The sequence below is a fragment of the Panicum virgatum genome, chromosome 9N, assembly GCF_016808335.1.
Source record: "Panicum virgatum strain AP13 chromosome 9N, P.virgatum_v5, whole genome shotgun sequence".
In the NCBI taxonomy this organism is placed as follows: Eukaryota; Viridiplantae; Streptophyta; class Magnoliopsida; order Poales; family Poaceae; genus Panicum; species Panicum virgatum.
Window position 1 is genome coordinate 19604589 of NC_053153.1, and position 20860 is coordinate 19625448.

The 20860-nt window shown below is 48.8% G+C and overlaps 3 protein-coding genes across 8 annotated transcripts; 2 read left to right on the forward strand and 1 right to left on the reverse strand.

The window, feature by feature from the left end:
* The first annotated feature begins 2170 nt into the window (after positions 1 to 2170).
* On the forward strand, positions 2171 to 5876 carry LOC120690845 (dormancy-associated protein 1-like). 3 transcript variants are annotated; one of them, XR_005681969.1, is made up of 4 exons: positions 2171 to 2406; positions 2682 to 2880; positions 4417 to 5139; positions 5380 to 5876. XR_005681969.1 is itself a non-coding variant. In XM_039973691.1 (3 exons), the coding sequence occupies exons 1-3, from the start codon at positions 2301 to 2303 to the stop codon at positions 4451 to 4453; spliced, it is 342 nt and encodes a 113-aa protein (XP_039829625.1). In that variant the 5' UTR covers positions 2171 to 2300; the 3' UTR covers positions 4454 to 5870. The 3 variants fall into 3 exon arrangements, 1 of the variants encoding a protein (XP_039829625.1); XR_005681968.1 differs by having other exon boundaries at positions 4417 to 5291; positions 5380 to 5871; XM_039973691.1 differs by having other exon boundaries at positions 4417 to 5870.
* A 2082-nt stretch (positions 5877 to 7958) lies between these two features.
* On the forward strand, positions 7959 to 12285 carry LOC120690873 (probable sodium/metabolite cotransporter BASS1, chloroplastic). Of its 2 annotated transcripts, XM_039973736.1 has the most exons (8): positions 7959 to 8534; positions 9120 to 9208; positions 9481 to 9574; positions 9658 to 9691; positions 10995 to 11049; positions 11131 to 11214; positions 11289 to 11576; positions 11727 to 12285. In XM_039973736.1, exons 1-8 carry the CDS (start codon positions 8141 to 8143, stop codon positions 11874 to 11876), a joined length of 1188 nt encoding a protein of 395 aa, XP_039829670.1. In that variant the 5' UTR covers positions 7959 to 8140; the 3' UTR covers positions 11877 to 12285. The 2 variants fall into 2 exon arrangements, with proteins under 2 accessions (XP_039829670.1, XP_039829671.1); XM_039973737.1 differs by lacking the exons at positions 9481 to 9574; positions 9658 to 9691 and having other exon boundaries at positions 7973 to 8534; positions 10995 to 11054.
* Positions 12286 to 12561: 276 nt separating this feature from the next.
* Positions 12562 to 20716, reverse strand: LOC120690872 (putative E3 ubiquitin-protein ligase RING1a). 3 transcript variants are annotated; one of them, XM_039973735.1, is made up of 10 exons: positions 20424 to 20710; positions 20230 to 20302; positions 17516 to 17574; positions 16882 to 16963; positions 16559 to 16679; positions 16443 to 16484; positions 13538 to 14068; positions 13354 to 13461; positions 13094 to 13267; positions 12562 to 12948 (listed from the first exon to the last, which is right to left on the reverse strand). In XM_039973735.1, exons 1-10 carry the CDS (start codon positions 20581 to 20583, stop codon positions 12916 to 12918), a joined length of 1383 nt encoding a protein of 460 aa, XP_039829669.1. In that variant the 5' UTR covers positions 20584 to 20710; the 3' UTR covers positions 12562 to 12915. The 3 variants fall into 3 exon arrangements, 1 of the variants encoding a protein (XP_039829669.1); XR_005682000.1 differs by having other exon boundaries at positions 12595 to 12948; positions 13354 to 13480; positions 20424 to 20716; XR_005681999.1 differs by having other exon boundaries at positions 12595 to 12948; positions 13354 to 13406; positions 20424 to 20715.
* Between the last annotated feature and the right edge of the window lie 144 nt (positions 20717 to 20860).

Genomic DNA, 20860 nt, shown 5'->3' on the forward strand with positions numbered 1-20860 from the left:
TTCCTTAAATTTTTTTCTGTCACAAAATAATAAAATAATACTAAAAAATAGTTGGTCGGAAATCGACCGTACGGAACTCTTCACAGTCGTCCGTAAATTAGAATACCCACGCCTGTTTTTTTTCGATCAGAATAGTAGACCCGGCCCGTTGGTTGAATGGTTTCAGTGTATGCTGCGCCGCTGCGAGAAATTTTGATATTTGACACTAAGTTCGCAAGCCTCACGTGATATAACATCAGGTTCTCAAGCCTTTCAGAATATAACACCGGGACTATGAATTGTTTCGATTCTTGACATTTTCACTATTTTCATCCTATTTGTAAATTTCTTAATCCTTTTTTAATTTAGCAGCCTATGTCAAATGACCATTGTACCCTTGTTTTTATCTCATCCATCGAAATGAATCTTAGATTTCTCATGATTGGATCGGATTGCTCTTCTTCTTCCTCTGTTCGTGCTGCTCCGATGGCAGAGGAGCGCCGCCGCCCACCCCTCCCCCGGTGACCCGCGCCGCTGCCGGCGGCGGCTGACGGCCGGCGGCGGGCCGCTCCAGCTCCAACTCCGGCGGCGGGCTGCTGCTCGCTTGCTTGCTACGCCGGCTTCAGTTTGTTTGCATCTGTTGCTTCCCATTCGTGCTGTTGCTGCTTGCTCGCTAGCTTGCTGTGCAGCCTGTGTGTGTGCATCTGCACTGGTTCCTCAAGTTCCGTGAACTCGCAGCCATGGCCTCCCCACAACCACCGGCGACATTGATCCTACGGCAATCCAAGTACAATACACAACACATGACTAGTTGTCGACAGCACCTCATGTCAGCCATGCCCTGCACAAGCAGAGATCTCCCACAAACACACTTGAGGCCGCCGCAGGCGCGCCGCTCCCACCGCTTCGCCGCGGATCCGGCTCCGCGGGCCCGGGAGGCGGCGCGTGGCCGCACAACCTAGCAGCGGCGGCGGCGGCGGCCGGGAAAAAAAACATGCGCGGCGGCCTAGAGAGGCGGCGGGGGGGAACGCGCGGCGGCTCCATGGAGGCGCCGGGTGGAGGCGCTGCTCGATCTGCGCATGGGAGCCCCTGTCGCGTCTCCCCCATCGCCAGAGGAAGGGGAAAAGAGATGGAGGAAGAAGGAGAAAAGAGAAGGTAGGTGTCAGAGGAGTCAAGGGCTATTGGGCCTTAGTCCATTAGATTTTATTAGGCGCTTGCTTAGGGGTCAAATAAACATGGGTCAAATAAACATTTCTATATAAAGAGAGGAAATGTATCAATTTAATCAAGCAAGAGATTAGAAGGAAATCCCTTCCCTCTTGCCGGCCGTGGGCGAAGCCCCGCGGCCGGCGTTCCCAGCGGCCCCAACCCTAGCCGCCGCATCTCGTGAACAGTACCAGCTGGCACTGTAGCTCTGCGGTACTGTAGCTTTGATACAGATTGTTATGGTTGTTGTTGGGATTGAGATCGTGAGGGAGAGAGGGGGCGATTGCTACTGCGCTACAGTACCCCCGTGGTGCTACAGTACCGCGGGTACTGTTCACGAGATGGCGGCTGCGAGGGCAAAAGAGCGGCGGCTAGGGTTGGGGCGCTGGGAACGCCGGCCGCGGGGCTTCGCCCACGGCCGGCAAGAGGGAAGAGATTTCCTTCTAATCTCTTGCTTGATTAGATTGATACATCTCCTCTCCTTATATAGAGAGGTTTACTTGACCCCTAAACAAGCGACTGATAAACTCTAATGGGCTAAGACCCAATAGGCCCTTGACTCCTCTAACAGTAGGAGTGGGAAAAAAAAAGATAAAAGCGGGTGGGTCGGATGGACCGTGACTGGCAAAAGTCACGGGCGAATGGAAACTCAACATCGGGCTCACGCACCCGCCACGTTTGACGTGCCCATCTGGTCGGGTCGGAGGATATTTTTGCCGCGATCATCGAACGCCCTCTCTCGAGCGTAGAGCCCCCAGTCCATCCCCACTTTGCCCCGTCACCCCGAGCACTTTGGGTGCGCTCACCGTCTAGTCAAGGAAGCTCGCTGTGCCTGGCTGCCTGCCCATAAATCACCGGCCAATCCCCAGCTCCCTCCGCGGCTCCGCCACGAGCTTACTGATGAGGTTTACCACGTACTGACGCTTCGCGGTACCTTCACCTTATCGGTGTCCGGACACTCGTGGCTCCATGATTTAAGAGAGGCCTCCTCGGCTCATTTTCTCTTAGTACCCGGACAGTGCTCCTTTTTAGTTGGTAAGCCGGTGATCAGTGGGTAACCTTCTGCCGGGGCTAGGAGGGAAGAAGGTAGTAGGAAGGAATCAGCAGCAGCGAAGATGCTGGAGAAGCTGTGGGACGACGTGGTGGCCGGGCCGCACCCGGAGACGGGGCTCGAGAAGCTCCGCAAGGCCACCACCTCCCGCCCGCTCGTCATCAACAAAGGTAGCCGCCGCCGGTGCTCGTTCATTTTCTCTACACTAGCTAGTGGCAGCATGCAGTTTTTGAGCAAACTAACCGAGATGATGAAGCACGAAACCGGATGCTTAATACTTAACAAGCAACAGATATACGTTCTTGGTGATGGGGAGCAAAAATTGTTAGAAACAAAACTAACAACGCGTCCTAGACATCGATCTCTTAATTAATACGGTGTGCGCGTATATATGATGGCCGTCTTGTGTTATTAAGAACTAACAAGAATTTAATTTGACCTCAAGATGCTGACGCCGCCGCCGCCGGCGGGAGCTACAAGCGTGCGCAGTCGATGCCGACGACGCCGGGGACGCCGTCGTCGACGACGCCACGCACTAACGTGTGGCGCAGCGTGTTCCACCCGGGGAGCAACCCGGCCACCAGGAGCGTGGGCGCCAACCTCTTCGACCGCCCGCAGCCCAACTCCCCCACCGTCTACGACTGGTAAGCTCCCCGACGATCCGCGCGCCGTATCAGTGCATTCATATCGAGCATCAAATTAGCCAGGGAACTTTGGACTCTTACCAGATCGGATTAATTAGAGCTAGCATCATGCTCCTATCCTTATCCAATTTACTGCTGTGAAGTATAAGCACACAATAAGATGATGAAATAGTGAAGTTACACGTTAGCACTAAAAAAATCAGTACGGATCCACCTTGTAGTACACCGTTTGGTGTTTGCTCGAAGGGATAAGACTGTCTCCAACAGGTGACCGAAAAGGGCACCCAAACCCAAAATGAGTCCTTCACAGTGGTTTGCCTGTCCGAAAATCGCGCTCCAACGGATCACCCAAACCAAGGACCCATTTTGGGTACCGGCCGAGACGAGATGCAGAAATGTGTCGTCTCTCCCCGCACAACACAAATCTCCTCCGCCCTCGAGAGAAAGCAGAGCAAGTTCCGATCCCTCGACGCGCCGGAGAGCTCCGCCCGGCGCCGGCGAGCTCCAGCCACCACGCCATGGCCGCCACTCCGCCCCGTTCCGCCGCCGTGGGCTGCGCCCGAGCTCCGGCCCGACGGGCCGCCGGGAGCTGCTGTCGAGCTAGCCCGCAGTGCCACCGGGGCCGTGGCCGTGCGCCAGAAGGGGGAGAGAGGGATGGCCGCGGCGGAGCTTGGCGGCACGCCTCCGCTACCGTCTCGCCACCGCGCGCGCCCGCGTTTTCCCACGTCGGAGCTCGGAGGTCGCGCCCGCGGAGGCTCACGGCGATGTCGAGCTCGCCAAGATCCAGGCGAGGTGGTGCCCGGCCTGCTCGCACAGAGCTCGACGCTGGCGAGGAAGCAGGCCCTTTGCCGGCCACGGCATCGCTCTGCGCAGGGGAGGGAGGAGGAGTGCGCGGTGGGGGAGGTGGAGCGAGGAGGGCCGGTGGCGGAGGGGCGGAGGGAGGAGTGGCGGCGCGTGGGCGGCACAGGGAGCAGCGCGCGGGGCGGCCTGCATTGGTAGCTGCGGCGGGGCGGCCTGCGCGGGGTAGCTGCGGGGTGGCCTGCACAGGGAGGAGCAGCGGCGCGCGGTCTGCACGAGGAGCAGCGGCGGGGCAGCCGGCGCGGGGAGCACAAAGCACGTGCACGCGCTGCACGGGCGGCCGGGGACCAGCGGGTGCGCGGCAAGACGCAGAGGCCGCAGAGGCCAGCGGGCGTCGCGGGGAGCTGCGGCCGGCGAGGTGGATCCGCATCAGGGAGCCGCCGGAGCGGCGAGGACGGGCCGCGGCGATCCGCCGGCGGGGCGACGCGGGGAGAAGCAGGCGGTGTTTGCGTCGGCTGTTGGAGAAGCAGCGGTTTGGGTCCGTGACCCTTTCCATTCGCACGACCCAAACATGGGATTGCGTCTTGTATTTGGGTTCCGTTTGTTGGAGATAGCCTAAGGAGGCCGCACCGTCGAGTGTTGACCGTGTGTACTATTTTAATGCAGAAGTAGTATTTTTTTTGGAAGTAAAAAAGCTCTAGCATTATCGTGACTGGAAAACGTTATCATGAATTTCAGGCTCTACAGCGACGAGACCAGGAGCAAGCACCGCTAGATCGGAGGACGGACGGACGGATGGGATCGGCGGAGGAGCGGTGGCCGCCGGTCCCTGTCAACCCATGTTTGCTGGTCCTTGTGGTTATATATCTAAAAAGCGTCGCTGTCCGAGGCTAAAAGACTTTTAATTTACCGTTTGTTTTGTTCCAAAATGCTATGTGGAGTGAGTAATGCTTGTACTAATAGTAGTGGTCAGTTGCACTGACTCAGCTCGGCCGCTACCAAGTCAGGACTGTACCAAGTGGGTGGTGGAAGAAAATGGGGTGCGCCCCGGTCGCACTGTCGCTTCAGTGCGACCCCATCCGCGATGCCGTTGCGCTGCAATCTGACGGTGATGCACAACGGCTCAGCTCCCTCGGATCGGCTTCCGTGGGCACCCCATCTCGGCGTCCTCGGCTCGGCTTTCCTCCGACGTCGAGTGAGCGCGAGCCTCCGCTCCACTTCTTCTCCAATCGAAGCCTGGCGGCGGCGGAGAAGTCCACCCCCTCACGCGACTCGTCCCCACTCCGTGCCTCCCTCCCTCTCGTCGAGGTGCAGCCGCCTCGACCAGCCAGCAGCGGCGAGGGGCTGTGACGCTTCCATGCCGAAGATGGCATTCCAATCGTCTTCGCGTGACTCCTTCACTGGTGCCGCATACGCTGCCGTCGCAATCAACGATTCCCTCTCTCCTTTGCAACATCTGGGGTGAGGACTATTCACCCCTCTCACCCTTCCTTCTCCCTCTCGCTCTTGCATCCCCTCTGTTCCCACCTTTCACCAAACTATCAGGTTTATGCTCAGAAAACAAGTGTTTCTGCTATCATGTTTAAGCAGAGAAGACTACCTGCATCATTCTGGTGATTGTTTCTATTGTGCAATCATTTAATTTGTCTATCTTGCAACACATGGTTGATGGTGCCTATTTGCATTTCTTCATATCTGCAGGTATACAAACTTCACCAATCAAAGAAATAATGTGATCAACGACATTGCAATCAGATTTCAAACAGATCACCCACAAACAGCTCCTCTAATATGAAGTAGAAGATTTAAGACTTCTTTGCCCTCTGTCTATGTGTTCATATGCCTAAGTTTCTGTTGAAAATGTTGCAACCTCTGGCTGCTGAAGATGGTAAAGCTCAATTACAAAATGGTGTGCAGTTTCTGTTGGAAATGTTGCAAAATCAATGATAGACAAAAGCAACAATGAAACCTCTTGGGCCAGTCTAGATGATATTGGTGAAGATTTATTTTTCTTGTGCCAGCAGCTGTGAAGAGTGTAGACAGTTGGAGTGTCTTTTGGGATTTTGGGTTAACAGGAATACAAGGTTGTACTACTAGAGAAGACTGATGTGTATGGATGTTTTGAAATCTGCAGCGGAATGGATGTCTTAATAATCTGATTGTTGCCTGAAATGTATTGTGAACTATTGACTTGGATCCTTCCTAACGGCAGAGTGTATATATCCAGCAATGCAACAGAAATTTGTGGCCTAAAATATATGGTTTTATTGCAGCAGAAATTATTCTCAACAATCTGTCAATAGTTACAGGCAAAGAAGGATCCGAGTCAATAATTTGTATAGAAATATGTTATATAGGATACACCATTTTGAACTTGTCATCCATTTGAGTGAACCATATTATCCATATCCCTTGCAATATTTTTTTGTCTTAAATTGAATCAGCCAAAACGGAAACCTGTCAATGTATACAAACTGAACAACAGCAATGTTCAAGAACTTTTGTATTTATTTGAGAATAATATCTCTTTTGTAATACATCCATACATTGTACAATTTGAGCCCTACACTATATACATCATGCAAACTTACTAAGCCACAATAGACTAAGCAACAACTGTCTCACTTCCTGATGGTGTTTCTATGGGTGCCCTGCTCTGATGTGATGTTGCATCAGAAATGCCTCCTGGTGTTGTGCTTCATGCATTAGGTCCCTTCTCAATAGACCAACCAAAAGAGCATTCCACGATGCTATGTGTGACTTTGTCTGAAAATCTGAATTGCATCTGGGCAAGGCCAATAAGATCACTGAAACCATAGAAATGGATCAGGGTCCCTTGCACAAATGCATGAGCATCCAAACCGTTCTTCAGAATAACACTGACAGTACCAAGCACATGCCTTCAGAATAGCACCTCTGCAGCCATTTCCATCATCCCTGCCTTCACATATCCATTGAGCATTGAATTCCAAGTGACTGTGTTCCTATCCAGCATCCGATCGAACACAGCACGGGCACAACAAAGATCTGACACCACTGCATAGGCATGAACCAGGTTGGTGGCTACAATGACAAACTCATCCAGCCCCGGCGCAGAACAACCCCATGAGCCATTATTGCCACTGTCGTTGGTGCCCCATGGCGAACAAATGCCGTGACCACGCCGGCAAGGGTCACCTCATTGCATTGGGGACAACATCCTCAGCGAGCATGCAGCGGAACACGGCCACAGCGCGCCCAGCGTGTCCTGCCTAAGCAAGTGCAGTAACGAGATGGTGTCCCTGTGGCTATGTGGCATATCCTCGAGCAGGCGTGAGGGTAAGTGGCCGCTGGCGACATGGGGCCAGGCCATCGCGCGGGGAGGCGGCGCCGCCGAGCGGACTCGGCTGTGGTCGGCGGGGAGTGTGGCCCGGCGGGGAGGCAGAAGTGGTGGGTAACGGGAAGGGCGGCTAGGGCGTGCTGGAGCGGGGGACGCGGCGTCTCTGGCGATGGAGTTCTGCGGCGGCTCCGGCGATGGGATCCAAAAAAACAGGAGTGAAGAAAAGGAGGTGGAGCCGTACAAACAGGTTGAGCCGAGCCGGGCGCGTGAAGGAAAAGAGCCGAAGGAAGAGGTGAGCCGATTACTATGCACTCCGTCGGATTGGAGCGGGACGGCATCGGGCCAGGGGGCGCACGAGAAGCTCCCTGCGCCCGGTGCGCATCCAATTTTTTTCCTGGGTGGTAGCGACCGGCGGGCCAGTGACTGGAACCCGCTTGGTGTGGTTTCTACGTCTGTAAATATTTGCTTCAGTGTAATGGGACGCGTGAATTACTGAATTGTACTGCCTCTTCCATGTTTAAGTGATTTTCTCGATCAGATGTGTAGTTACCGTCGTTGAGATGATGGGGTGAGGAGATGACGAGGCTGCCCTCGAATTCGAGGATTCTAGCTGAGAGCTGGGGGGGGGGGGTGAATTTCCCACGGATTAAGATTAAACGATGGGTGTGTTGTTTCGCTGGCCTGCTTAATTAATCACGAGCAACGATTTCTGTTAGACCATCGCACGGCCGGACGCGCCGTAGTGTTGGACTAGTGGCAGTGGAGCCGGCCCCGGCTTCGGCTTCGGCTTCGGCTTCGGCTAGGGCGCCGGGTTGGCATCTAGCGAAAGGTAGCCCCGTCAGCCCATCGACCCGATCCCATGAAAAAAAGGTCGCCACGTCCCCGTCGGGCTGCCGTGCCGGGTTTGGTGGCCGTGACTCGTAACAGCGGTCGGGGACAGGGACAGGGACAGGGACAGGTTTCTCCGAGCGAGAAAGAATCCATCGCGAGCCCAACTAGCGTGAGGACTCTGGCTCGCACAGCTGAAGATCAACTCCCGTGAAGCGTGCGGATTGAGTCCCAAATTCTGAAATTTCTCCTTCACTCTACCCAGTAGGAAAAATCAGTCAACGGACGGTCAGTTACTCCTCCGTCCTGCCACTCATGCCTCTCCTCCGCCCCGCGCCGCCGGCTCCCGCCGCCGCGGTAACCCTCCCCGGCCGCTGCCTCCTTACTTCCCGCAGCCGCCTCGAGTCCCCCTCGACCCCGACGCCCCTCGCCTGCCTCCGCCTTCGCTCCGCCGCCCCGATCCGCGGCATCCCGCCGAGGACCGGGTGCCGCGCGGCCGCCGCCAATGCCGATGCCGATGCGGCGGCCCCCCAGGGTCCAGGCGCCGACGGCGGCGCGCGGGTCGCGCTGGTGCGCCTCGGGGAGGCGCTGTCGCTGGGGTTCCCGGTGTGGGTGGCGTCGGCCTGCGCGCTCGCGCTGTGGCGGCCGCCGGCCTTCCTCTGGGTCGGCCCCACAGCGCAGATGCTTGGCATCTCCTTCACGATGCTCGGTCCGTCCCTAGTTCCCTTCCTTCCCCCTGCTAGTACTAGTACGTTTCCTGTCCCTGTCCACCTCGTGGTGGGGACTTGTGTCGCTTGCTGAAGTGGACTCAAACTCTAGCTCCCATGTGGAGTTGCTGTCTCTGTTGATGTCCTCTATTTTGACGCTGCTACTGATGACACTAGCTAGCGTTCGCGTTCTGGGACACTGCGTTCCACATGCCGCGGTGCTTAGGCGGTGTGATCACTGAAATGAATTTGTAACCTGATACAAGGAAAGTATAACACCGCAACGCTGTACAATCCTGTGTTGACTGGCACGATCAGGCATCTTGTTATTCATGTTCGCACTATGGAACGGGCCCTGGCTTTGCCCTAATGCTGGAACTTGTTCATTCCTTCAGTCCATGGATCAATTTGGTGCTGCTGTGATTAGCAGGACCTTCTCACTTTTTTTTGTCACTTGTACATATAGAAACTGAACGGTGAACTGTGTTGATTTTCATGTGTCTGAACATGTTATTTACCCTTGGTTTTATTTTCTGGCCATGTTATTTATGATTGGATAACTGATACATGTTAATCTGTATCTACAGGAATGGGAATGACATTGACTCTGGATGACCTCAAAACCGCACTATTGATGCCTAGGGAGTTAGCTGCTGGATTTATACTGCAATACACGGTTAGTACCCCACCTTATTTAGTGGATTATTGTGGTTTTAAGTGGATTAAAATCCATAACAATAATAAAACAATCCTGTTCTCATCTACGTTGTCTATGAGTAGACTGTTCTCCTTACAAGTTACAATGGCATTATGAATCTCGCCTTGTAAAAGCTGGTGAATCTTCTATTCATTAGTCCTTATATTTGGTAATCACAAAGTTTTTTCCTGTATTATATGTTTTGCCACTCCATGTGCAACAAAAATACAGAGTAAGTGATTTATGTACAGGTGATGCCACTGTCAGGATTTTTTGTGAGCAAGCTGTTGAAATTACCAGCCCATTATGCTGCTGGACTGATTTTAGTGTCATGTTGCCCTGGAGGTGTGTGTGCGTGCTGCACTCCTTTTTTTCTGTCTATAGTTTTGATGTCAGCTCTTGAACTGAGAAGACAATTATATCTGCAGGTACTGCAAGTAACATTGTGACCTATTTAGCAAGGTAATGAATAAATAAATAAATTGTCATGTCAATAATGCATACCATCATGAGTTTTTTACAACTTAAAACACTAGTCATCTGGTTGGCTACATTCATCCTGATTTCCAAGCTTGTTCATTTAAATATGTTCAGATATATGAAATATTGTAGAAATTTGATTCAAGTGAGGATTGGGATAGTAATAAACAAATTCACAAGCAGTAAAGAGATACATGGACATAGACTTGAGTAGAAGACAAAAAGAATCCTTGAGGGTTCCAGGACCTGGAATCTTAGTGATCCCTGATGCCTGGTTTGGGTTTAGTGATCCTTTTCCCATTTGGGCTCACATTCCGATATGTTTTTCTAGTTACTCTAATTGCATCTATATTTATATCCCTCTTTCTAGTATATTCGGAATCAAGTATCTTGGAAAAACTGTTGCTAGTTCAACATATTAAGTTAGCACTCTTAACAATCTTTGTGATCTCCAGATTTTCTGGAGCCAGTCTTTCTCTTATGTGGCCCATTGTTAGCTGCTATTACCTAATGGAGATGCAAGTTTGTCTTTCGAATTATTTGAAAATGACTCAAGTTCTATTTTATTGGAGTCACAAAGGCATCTTTTGAATATAGTTAACCAGCTTGTTCTGCCAATAAGTGGCCAAATCAGTTAGAACCAGAACAAGTTAAAGCATTTGCTTGTGCTTCACCAAACTGAAAAGTATCTGATCTCGATCATGATATCATAGTCTAGCCATTATATTATCAACAGTTCTGATCAGTTTAAAATAAATTATTATGGCTTTATAGTTACTGACTGTTTTTTGTTTACAATAATGATGTTAAAGTCGAACTGTGGCCAGATGCTGTATAGCTGTGGTCGGGCAACAAGATTATCTTTGATATGGTCAACATGGAAATATCAACTTTAAGATTGCTTGTCGCCCATAACAGGTGCATTATGAAACAAATTGCAAGGTCTAATTGAGTGGTCAAATCCAGTGCCTTATGATATAAGTTAGCCATAGTATCCAATCTATCTGAATGAAATTATATTATACGTGTAATACCCAGTGATTCAGAAATGTTGGCAGAACGATATATTTCAAGTGAACAATGAGTGTCAAGATGGTGAATATCTTGATTTATTTAGTGTACATAACCAACTAGTGATGAAAGTTGATTTGGTAAGTTAGTGCATTTACATCAAATTCAAATACAGTGGAAGCAAATAGTCAAAATTCAGAAGCATTTCCAGGGAATTTTATCTTCAGTACTCAATGGAAAGTAAATCTTAGATAAACCAATGTCCATATTGCAGGGCAAATGTTGCTCTTTCGGTGCTGATGACGGCAGCAAGCACTTTCGCTGCAGCTGTAATGTGCCGCTCTCACATCTGAGTTCTTCGACTTAGCTGTTAATCTTTTTTTTTCTTAACATCTTGCTCCCTGATGCAGTTCATGACTCCTCTCCTGACATCTAAACTTGCTGGACAATATGTCGCCGTAGATCCAATGGGACTGTTTGTGTCCACATCTCAGGTACTGTAAATTTTAAATCTTATCTGTTTTACATATTCTTTGACCCCTGGTTAATGTTTATACGTATTGTACAGGTTGTCCTCGCACCTGTCCTGCTGGGTGCTCTACTTAATCAGTACTGCAATGGTTTGGTTCAATTAGTGTCCCCCCTGATGCCCTTCATTGCTGTAGCAACAGTAGCTGTTCTATGTGGCAATGCTATTGCCCAGAATGCTTCAGCTATCCTATCATCTGGGGTGCTAGTAGTTCTATCTGTTGGTTGCTTGCATGCATGTGGCTTTTTCTTCGGCTATGTTCTTTCTAGAATACTTGGCCTTGATATCTCTTCGGCAAGAACAATCTCTATAGAGGTTGGCATGCAGGTAACTGATGCAGAAGTATCATATCATTACCTTATTTTGCATACAGATGATTTGAAAGTTTTTATTTCATTCTATATAAGCAACTCCTCATGTCTCTCACTACAAAATCCGTGTTATTTACATCTCTCACTGAATTTCCTATCAATTCAGAACTCTGTGTTGGGCGTAGTCCTTGCAACCAAACATTTCGGCAATCCCCTCACGGCAGTTCCATGTGCTGTTTCGAGCATCTGCCACTCGGTCTACGGCAGCATTTTAGCTGGGATTTGGAGGTCTATGCCCCCCACCAAGGGAGAATGATGTGTTAACATAGTTAACAATGTGGATTTTCTGTTCTCCTGGTGGATGAAGGATTATAGCCTGTTGGAGTAAACATTGATGAGACCAGCCAGTGGTTACGCCATCAGCAGCAGTAGTTTGTCTTTGATCAGCTGCAGTGAACGCAGCACAGTGGTATTCAGCTCACCACCAAGCATTACAAGTGGTGCCCTGAACTTAGTCAGGTGCTTATTTAGAATTTTTCTTTTATGTTCTCGTAAATGTCGATGAATAAGTATGGTCTCATTGTACTTGGGAAGTTAGTTGGTGGATTCACCATGGTAGTATGTTTATTACATCTGATCTGAGACTGTTGGTTACCATCTTAGTGTTATGCCTTTTTTTTTTGTAAGTGTTACGCCTTTGTTTTGTAAGTGTTACGCCTTGTTAACCCTCCCTCCAGCCAACCAGTGTCCTCTGGGGCAGCCATGAATTGGGTCCCTTAACATTTGCAAAGGAGAGACATTTCCACCTCACACTCACACATCAATACAGAAACACCAATATATAGTAATATACTCTGGTACTCTACGCCCCAAATCATGTCGTTTTGACTTTAGTTTTTAGATATATATGTTTTGCTATGTATCTAGACATGTACATAGTAAATACTATATATATCTAGAAAAAGCCAAAACAACCGGAGTAATAAGTTCAAGGTTTTAAATAGTACAACACAACTTGCCATTTGTCATAAAAGGAACACAAAAACTCATTTCTGTTACATAGGGTGCCGTTAGCAGCACGGACAGGCTGCCGTCTGCACAAAAGAATATTAACCCCACAAGTTGAAACAAATCAATTATGCAATTGAACCCGACTCATCTGAAAACTAGTAATTGACAACAACTTACATACATTTATCTCACATCTCACAAGGTAATTATACACCAACTATCCTCACAAGGTTTTATGAGTCCTCAATAGTATACAAAAGCCCTGAGTCACCAAAAGGGTCATATCCTGATATCTATAAATAAAATCCTTCAATTTGAACTGAATGGCCCACTATATTCAATGTCTAGTTTGCGACTTTGATGGCATAGACCAACTCCTGAATCACAATGTTCAAAGAGTAAAACAATTAGCAAAAGGAAAAACAAAAGCTCAAACATGATATATATGTACATCAAGGTTGATGAGATAATCGTCCCTCAAACAAAAAAAGGTTAATAAGATAGTTGAGCGTCTGATCTCACCAGAACCCCATTGGGAAATGTGAATGAGGATCGCAAGTCTGAAAGGCGCTCCTCCCCTACAAGCCTTGCCTTATCAAAATCGCATGTGTTAGTGCTGACAAGGTCGTTGTATGAAGGCTTCCGTGCATAGATCTCAACGTCTTCATCCTTGTGAGATGTCTGACTGGCGACAAACTACATGTAAGCATAAACAGCTATCTGTAAGTTTTGGAATAGTTCTGATAATGGATCACTGACAACATGCTTCATTAAGGACTGACCTGACAAAGCTGTTTGATGGAGAGAGTTGGGCCGCAACACAGATATGGCTTCTCTAGATTTGGAGTAGTTTGCCCATCCAGTGGAAGCAAACAAAGATGTATGTCACGCTGTCAAATAAATCAGCAACTAACGAGATGCTCAGTTGGGTAAGAGTATATATCAAAAAGCATGTTTTATGCTCACCTCGCTATCATTGTCATCAGAATTTCGCAGACACTCAACCAACTTGATCATGCGCCCACCCTTGACCACCCTGCCATTTGAACCACTAAAGCTACTGTGTCGAGTCTGACTGCGAGTACCGTTCTTTCCCCATGCTCGCAGCGGAGATGTGCTAAAATTTTCTCTAGAGATTCCTACATCATCCTTATCATCAGAAGCAGCCTCTTCACTGCATGCTGCTCGGGCAGGAGAAGAACGTGGTGTTGGCCATTTCGGTGGTCGTTTCTGCTTTTTCTCTGGGGAACTCTCCTCAGCAGAGGACTCCTCTTTACCCAAGATTTGACCGTTTCCATCCTCTTCATCATCAGAACAGGCCAGTGCAACATCATCGGAACTGGCTCTTCCTCTACCACGAAAATAGGTACTAAGCCCATTGGCCCGAATGTTGCGGCGTGATCTTCTTACAAATGCAGCAGCAGTAGCTTTGGCAGTAGACTTCCGCCCAATAACTTCTGATTGTTTCCGAAAAGCCTCGGCAATAGATGCTTGAATCTTCACATGTACATTAATCAATCAATTTCATGTTAAATTGGGAATAAACTGTACGCAATATGTATTCTGGTTGTTCAGATATTTATAGATGTCAGACTTCAATACATAATGCAGTTGCTCTTGACAGAATTTGCATCATGCAAGCATCAAAATAAAGTTCCTGGGTTCTTGAAGAACCGAGGCTTCTTAATTCCATGACCCCACTACTGGTGTACTGACATCAAAATAAGGCATTTTACTAGAAAGGCCGCGCAGCCTTGCTGCGTGTGGCCTGATTTTTACCTTTTATTTGTATTATATGAAACTTTGTTCGATACATGGAAGAATAATGTAATTAGATTGACAGAATATTTTTTTTAAGATTGCAATGTATGTGAGACTAATTGGTCAATCTGTTATCTCGTTTTTTTTTCCGCGGGTTATTGCTTAATTACTGTTAGTAGGTTGAATAACTTGTGTAGTGGAACAACCTTATAGTATTAACATATAAAGTTATGTTTTTATTTTATCCGTACATGAGATTTTTAAACATGTGTCGCAGGCTAATCACTCTTTTGGCCATCGAGGTCGAGGTCACGCTGTACCCACTACCGAATATCGGAATTTTTTTTACTCGCTCCGCCCCCACCACCGGGGTCCTCCTCTTTCCCTCCCATTTTCTCTCTCTCCCCAGTCCCCACGACTCGTCCCTGCTCCCTCCCCGGGCTCCGCACTCCCCTGCGCCTTCCTGGCGGTGGAGCCGAGAACGTCCGGCGGCGCGTGAGGCCGGCGGCAGAGGGGCGCGGCAGCGAGCAGCAGGCGGCGGTGGGACTCCAGCGCCGAGCACTATCCGCCAAGTCCATGATTCGTGGATGCTGAGTCAGTGTACCATCAGAGGCACAGGCTAGCTAACACGGGCTATGAAACCAAACAAAGTATAAGGAGTGCACCTCAGCCTGAATCGTGCTTTCTGGCACCGCGAACCTTGTGCTAATCCATTTCCTAAGCAAGCCAACAAGCAGAGTATCAGCTCTCTCTCTCTCTCTCTCTGAGGCTGTTCGGCTGATTTGATGAATAGTGTTCGACTGGTAGAATGAATAGTATTATGTGAAAGGAAATAAGTCGAAACAAGCCGAGACGAGCCGAGAACCCTCTGTCGGTGGACACAGCAAACACACAAGCACGCACACGGCACCTCTCCCATTTTCTCTCTCTGTCGGTGTGTGCAGCATTAATTCACCTTTTTCTCTCTCTCACATGTCTCTCACTCACTCCCTCTCTGCTGTGGACAAAAGGCCACGAGCCAGCAGCAGCTCTCTCTGTCGGCAGACTCCTCTCCTCACTCCTCTGATTTTTTTTGCTTCTCTGCACCGAACAAGCAGGCGGCGGAGGGGCGCGCGGCGGCGGCCCACGCGGGCGAGGGCTGCACGCGGCGCCGTGCTGCGCTGCGGCCCTCCCCTCGCTCCGTTTCTCCCCACTCTCTTTCTATCTCTCCCTCTCTCTCTCTCCTGCGCCGGTCGGATCCGGCGCCAGCGAGCAGGGACCAGGCGGAAGGAGCTCGGGCCGGCGGCGGGTGAGGGCTCGCGGCGCACGGGCGGCCGCCCGCGTGGCGCGCGGCGGCGGCCGGCTCGTGGGGGCGCTCCCCACTCCCTTGTGCCCTCCTGGCGGCGGAGCCGAGGACGGCCGGCGGCGTGCGAGGCTGGCGGCGGAGGGGCGCAGCGGAGAGGCAAGTGGCGGCGGGCCTCGTGCCGCGCGGAGGCTGTGCAGCGCGTGGGTCGGCGGCGGCCGGCGCTGGCGAGGGCTACGCGCGGCGCCGCGGCGGTGGCCGGCGGGAGGCGCGGCGGCCCGGCGGCGCATTGTGGCCGTTCGATGGCCCAATCGGACGGCTGCTCTTTTTTCGGGTGACGTGGCGCGATGAGAGGCCGGGGAATGACACCGGAATCGTGTTTTAGAGATATGCACTTTGTGGCCGCAGCAGTATGCATTTGTAATTCCATGACCCCACTACTGGTGTACTTGAGTCTCTATTCATTGGAATGGAGCACATGGTGTACAGTTCCAAAATACTACCATGAAGTTGGAAAGTTGTTCTATTTTAATTTTGTCCGTTTTTTTTCTGAAGTTCTCTGCCACTAGCTTACTATCCTTAGCATTGAATTTGTATTTCACTGGGATTTTTCCTAATACCCACCAGAAAATGCTAATGTACAAGGCCCACATGGGGCAGAAGTATCTTATGAGAAGTAGCAAGTGAATCTCATCACAACATATCTGTAGTAAGTGGATTCACAGATTGCAGACAAAAAATTATGGGGAATAATTTAAGTGAATCACCATAAGAAATTCACGTGACCATGGATAAAAATCTGTATAAAAAATAGATGGAAAAGAGAACCTGTTTATTGCGATCATTCTCCTCTTCGTTGAAGGCTAGTTCCTACACATGGGACAATGCATAAATACTAGGATCAATCTCTAATATGAATAAGCAAATAACAAGTATTTCAATACCTCTTCTTCATATTTGTCAATATCTGGGTACAGAGCTGCAATCATGGCATCATAGTTGGGATCATCTCTCAAAGAACGCCGACTTGCACAGTGTGTGCGGCATGCTGGGCACTCATTATTCCTATATAGCAGAGGGAAAAGTTAATAACAACATTGTGCTACTAAGCATGGGCTCACAACATATGTGATGTACAAGCAAACAAACATGCAGTCATGCACTGGATATAGCATATATCAATACAGAAAAACAGACAAGAGTGGTAAGTCTGGCTCAAAAGCCAAAACCATGCAACAACAATCATACGTAATGTATCATATCTTACCCAAGTCGCATGGATTTGTCAATGCATTCCCTGCAGAACCGGTGCAGACACTCCATAACTGTTCTCGTCTTCCGGATAATGCCTAGCAGCACAGAAGGTTCCACAATCAGTAAATTATATCTAATGTTCAGGCCAACATGTGTGGATGGCAATACAAATGCAATTGACAAAACAGGATATCTCAATAGCTCATATATAAAAGCGGCATCTTTCTTTTAAAAACATAGCCTACCCCAACTTGCTTGGGAAAAAAGGCTATGTTGTTGTTGTTGTTTCTTTTAAAAACATAGACATGGGCTAAGAAAGCAAGAACGATTAAAGAGGATGACCTAAAGCTCTTCACTCAGATCATTCATCATTGCCGGAATGAAGATGAATTTTAGTTTTAGTTAAGCATGACTAAAAATAGTAGCATGTTTCAGCACTAGCTCTAACATATGGCATGTCCATTAGGAGAATTCTTATACTTTACAACACAAGGAATTCTCTCCAACTGAAAGTGCAGGTGGATTTCAAAATACTGAAATATCAATATCGCATATTTGACATTGTACAATCTTAAAAATCTAGCCATATGAAATGGAAGCTTTGTGTGATACAAAAGGTTACAAGTTTGTTGCATGCCTGTAACTACCTAAGCATATGGGACACTGCACTTCCTTGCGTATGTCCGCCAATTTCACTGGAATAAACCTGCAGGTGCCAGGGCACGATGTCAACTCAACTCTCTAAAATGGTTGAGAAATATTTCTTCAAAAAAAGGTGGGAAATTAAAGAGAAAATAAATGATATCCTGTAATAAAATTATATAAAGCAGCAAAACTTAAGGTACACACTAGATTACTCTCGTATATACCAAGCAAAATACACAAGGATCTGATGCTAATGGTGCAATGTGCAAAATAGGCAGAGAGGACAAATGAGCTGTATGTTCAGGACTAAGAATGTATCCTGACATATTATATTCATAACTGAGAGCGTGAAACATGTTCCTGTCATTACGTTCGTGGGTGTAAAAGTGACTTAATATGAACAGCTGTACAGACAAATAGTTAGCAACGTTGAGAGAAATTGTGAGAAGCATTAGACAAACATATCATAGCATTTACCAGCTGAACTCCTGAGGCAAACAACATTGGTCAATCTCAATACCCATGGGTAAGTCAAAAAACTTGCACTATGATATTGTTGACAAGAAAAAACAGGCATATGCAGTGCAACTAGGGATTGTCCTGGCTGCAAAACGAGTCAACAACCAACCCACACCAGGATGAACATTAATGTTACACAGTACCAATCAGAAATGGTTTCATTTGTTTTTATCCTAAGAATCTGGCTGTGTGACATCAAAATAAGGCAAAAGCAAGACAAATCTACTACAATAGTCTAACACAATAGCAATGTGTATATCAGTGCAAAATAAAAGGCTAAACATTTTCCTACCTCATCACTAACTTTTGCCAGACTAATAAACATACCAGTTATATAATCATATTAACAGATGTTATTAGATGTCAACCTACCCTATACGTATATGACCAACTAAACCCCAGCAATATGCATATCAGCAACTACATTACAACAGTAAGCACTTAAAAGCAAGCTTGGATATAACTAAACCATAAGTTGAACACTTAAAGCTATAAACGCATATGTTGTGTTCTACTTTCTTGCTCTATTGACATTCACATGAATAAAACCTATAAGAAAAAAAGGACTTACTCCCTCCGTCCCAAATTATTAGTCCTTTTGGCTTTTCTAGATGCATAGCTTTTGCTATGCATCTAGATATATATCATGTCTAGGTGCATAGCAAAATTGATGTATCTAGAAAAGTCAAAACGACTAATAATTTGGGACGGAGAGAGTATGTCTGATTGTAAAGCCTTAGCAAAAAAAAGAAAAGACAAGAGGTATAATATCAACAGGTTAATGGCAGGCAGTAAGTGCATGTTGTTGTTCTAGCACATGTATCATGCATATATGCATCATGACAATTTAAAAGATATGCTAGATTTGTCCTGTAGTACTTAAATGTTTCAAATTTTAGTGATATACTGGTCGGTGTCACTACACACTTGTCAGGAGCACCAGTGAGCTCAGATGTACCACTTTTTATAATTAGGCATGATCAGGCTACCAAGTTCCTAACAGTATGGTACAAACTAGTACCACAGCGCAAAATTTTCAGAATGGAAACTATGATGTCAGTGCCATTCCACACTGGTAAAGAGTGGTGAGTTCAGAGCTCTAAGTAATCATGGAAATTAGGGGTGCTGGTTTCTATCACTATGGCAAAAGCTTAAAGCTACAAATTGTGATTAGAGCAAGGTCAATAATAAAGCCAAGTGTTTGGCTATAAGTAAGTTATAAGAGCGAAGCTATACAATAGTTAGTCTTCTATTTGTCTACTAAATTTCTTTATTATTATATGTTTCTATTATCTTTTCTATTCCTCCTCACATACATCTCTATTGGGACTTGCTACTGCCTATGCTTTCCTACCCAACTTGTTGCTAAGCTCTCTTCTCTCTCTCCTTTCTCTCTTCTACATCAGCAAAAATATTGATTAGCTTTTCTATAAGCCAATTGCTGTACCTGCTCTTAGGTTCCAAGTTTATTAAATTAGTAGCTGGATTTATTGCATCTAGCATCAATTAAGCAATAAATAAATTGTGCTGCATTCGAGGTACTCCAGGCTTCAAGCGATAAAAGCAAGGCACTACAGAGTGTGGGCCAAACCCCCATTTTTTAAAAATAAAATAACATAATCAATATCTAATCACCAATGAAGTCACTTCATTTCTGGACTGTAGAAATATCATGAATGGGAAGATACAGTGTGCCACATTGGACTACCGGGTTGAGAGCTCTAGCACTGCTCATGAAGAACAACTACTACTACTTCATAGCCCCTCAGGTAGCCTAGCCTGGCTCTTTCGATCAGATTATGAGTACAGCTAGGCGCTTGTATATGCTACGCGTTGGTGTTGCCACCAACAGAAATCACTGAGTGAGGACGCCGGGTCTCACAAGCAGAAAAACTATGAGCTCGGTGCCTCCCCTCGGCCAGCCAGCCAGGCACCAGAAACTCCGCGGCCAGCCATGGTCGACGAGGCAAAGAAAGAGCGGCGGTCTCGCGCTCGAGAGCAGGGGAACGGGCCAACGACACCGAAGCGAACAACGAGGTGAACGCGCGCGCGAGTCGCCGCTTCGCCGCGGCGCATCTGGAGCACGCATCAGGATTCAGGAAGGAAACGACGACGACGGACCACAAGTGAAAGGAAAAACGGCAAAAAGGCAAGCAACGAGGGTGGTGGGCGGACGGGCGGGCGAGCGAGCACGTACTCCTGGTTCACGGCGTCCGCGTCCTCCGACTCCGACTCCGACGCCTCCGACGCCGACACCTTGGCGCTGGAATCTGCGACCACAGCGAAAACAAACAACACGGGGACGAGAGGGAAACCCAGCATCAGCGCGCCGAGATCGAGGAGGAAGGACGCCGTCGGCGAGCGGGGAGGGGAGGGCGGGGGCGCGCTCACCGTTGGCGTTTCCGTTGGCCTCGGCGCCGTTCTCCTCCAGCTTGGGCTTCTTCTCCGCGGGCTCGGCCGCGGGCGGCGGCGGGGAGGACGCGGGAGGGGGCGAGCCGGCGCCAGCGGCCGCGGAGGGGGAGGGCGCGGGCGGGCGCTTCTGGGCGGGCATTGGAGCGGCTGCGAGCGCGAGCGGGGTCGCGTGGACCGGCGGCGAGGTGGAGAGGCCGGGCGGGGCTCGCGTGCGGGGGCCTGCGCCTGCGGGCGATGCTGCGTGCGCTCTGCGCTGGGGGCGGGCGGGGATGGTTGGCACGGGGGCCTCACTGGGGTTGCCTTTTCTTCGCGTCCTGCCGCTCTGTGCGGGGCGGAAGTCACAGGTTGGGTTGGTTGCGAGTTCGGGTCGCGCCTGGTCTCGGATCGCGTACGCCTCGTGCGTGTCCAGAAGTGAT

Coding starts and splice junctions, on each gene's coding strand:
- LOC120690845 (XM_039973691.1), top strand. CDS start 2,301: ATGCTGGAGAAGCTGTGGGACGACGTGGTGGCCGGGCCGCACCCGGAG. Junction 2,407..2,681: donor CCCGCTCGTCATCAACAAAG/GTAGCCGCCGCC, acceptor TTTGACCTCAAG/ATGCTGACGCCGCCGCCGCC. Junction 2,881..4,416: donor TCCCCCACCGTCTACGACTG/GTAAGCTCCCCG, acceptor CATGAATTTCAG/GCTCTACAGCGACGAGACCA.
- LOC120690873 (XM_039973736.1), top strand. CDS start 8,141: ATGCCTCTCCTCCGCCCCGCGCCGCCGGCTCCCGCCGCCGCGGTAACC. Junction 9,209..9,480: donor GATTTATACTGCAATACACG/GTTAGTACCCCA, acceptor ATTTATGTACAG/GTGATGCCACTGTCAGGATT. Junction 11,577..11,726: donor CTATAGAGGTTGGCATGCAG/GTAACTGATGCA, acceptor CTATCAATTCAG/AACTCTGTGTTGGGCGTAGT.
- LOC120690872 (XM_039973735.1), bottom strand. CDS start 20,583: ATGCCCGCCCAGAAGCGCCCGCCCGCGCCCTCCCCCTCCGCGGCCGCT. Junction 16,680..16,881: donor GACAAATCCATGCGACTTGG/GTAAGATATGAT, acceptor TCTGCTATATAG/GAATAATGAGTGCCCAGCAT. Junction 12,949..13,093: donor CATTTCCCAATGGGGTTCTG/GTGAGATCAGAC, acceptor ATTGTGATTCAG/GAGTTGGTCTATGCCATCAA.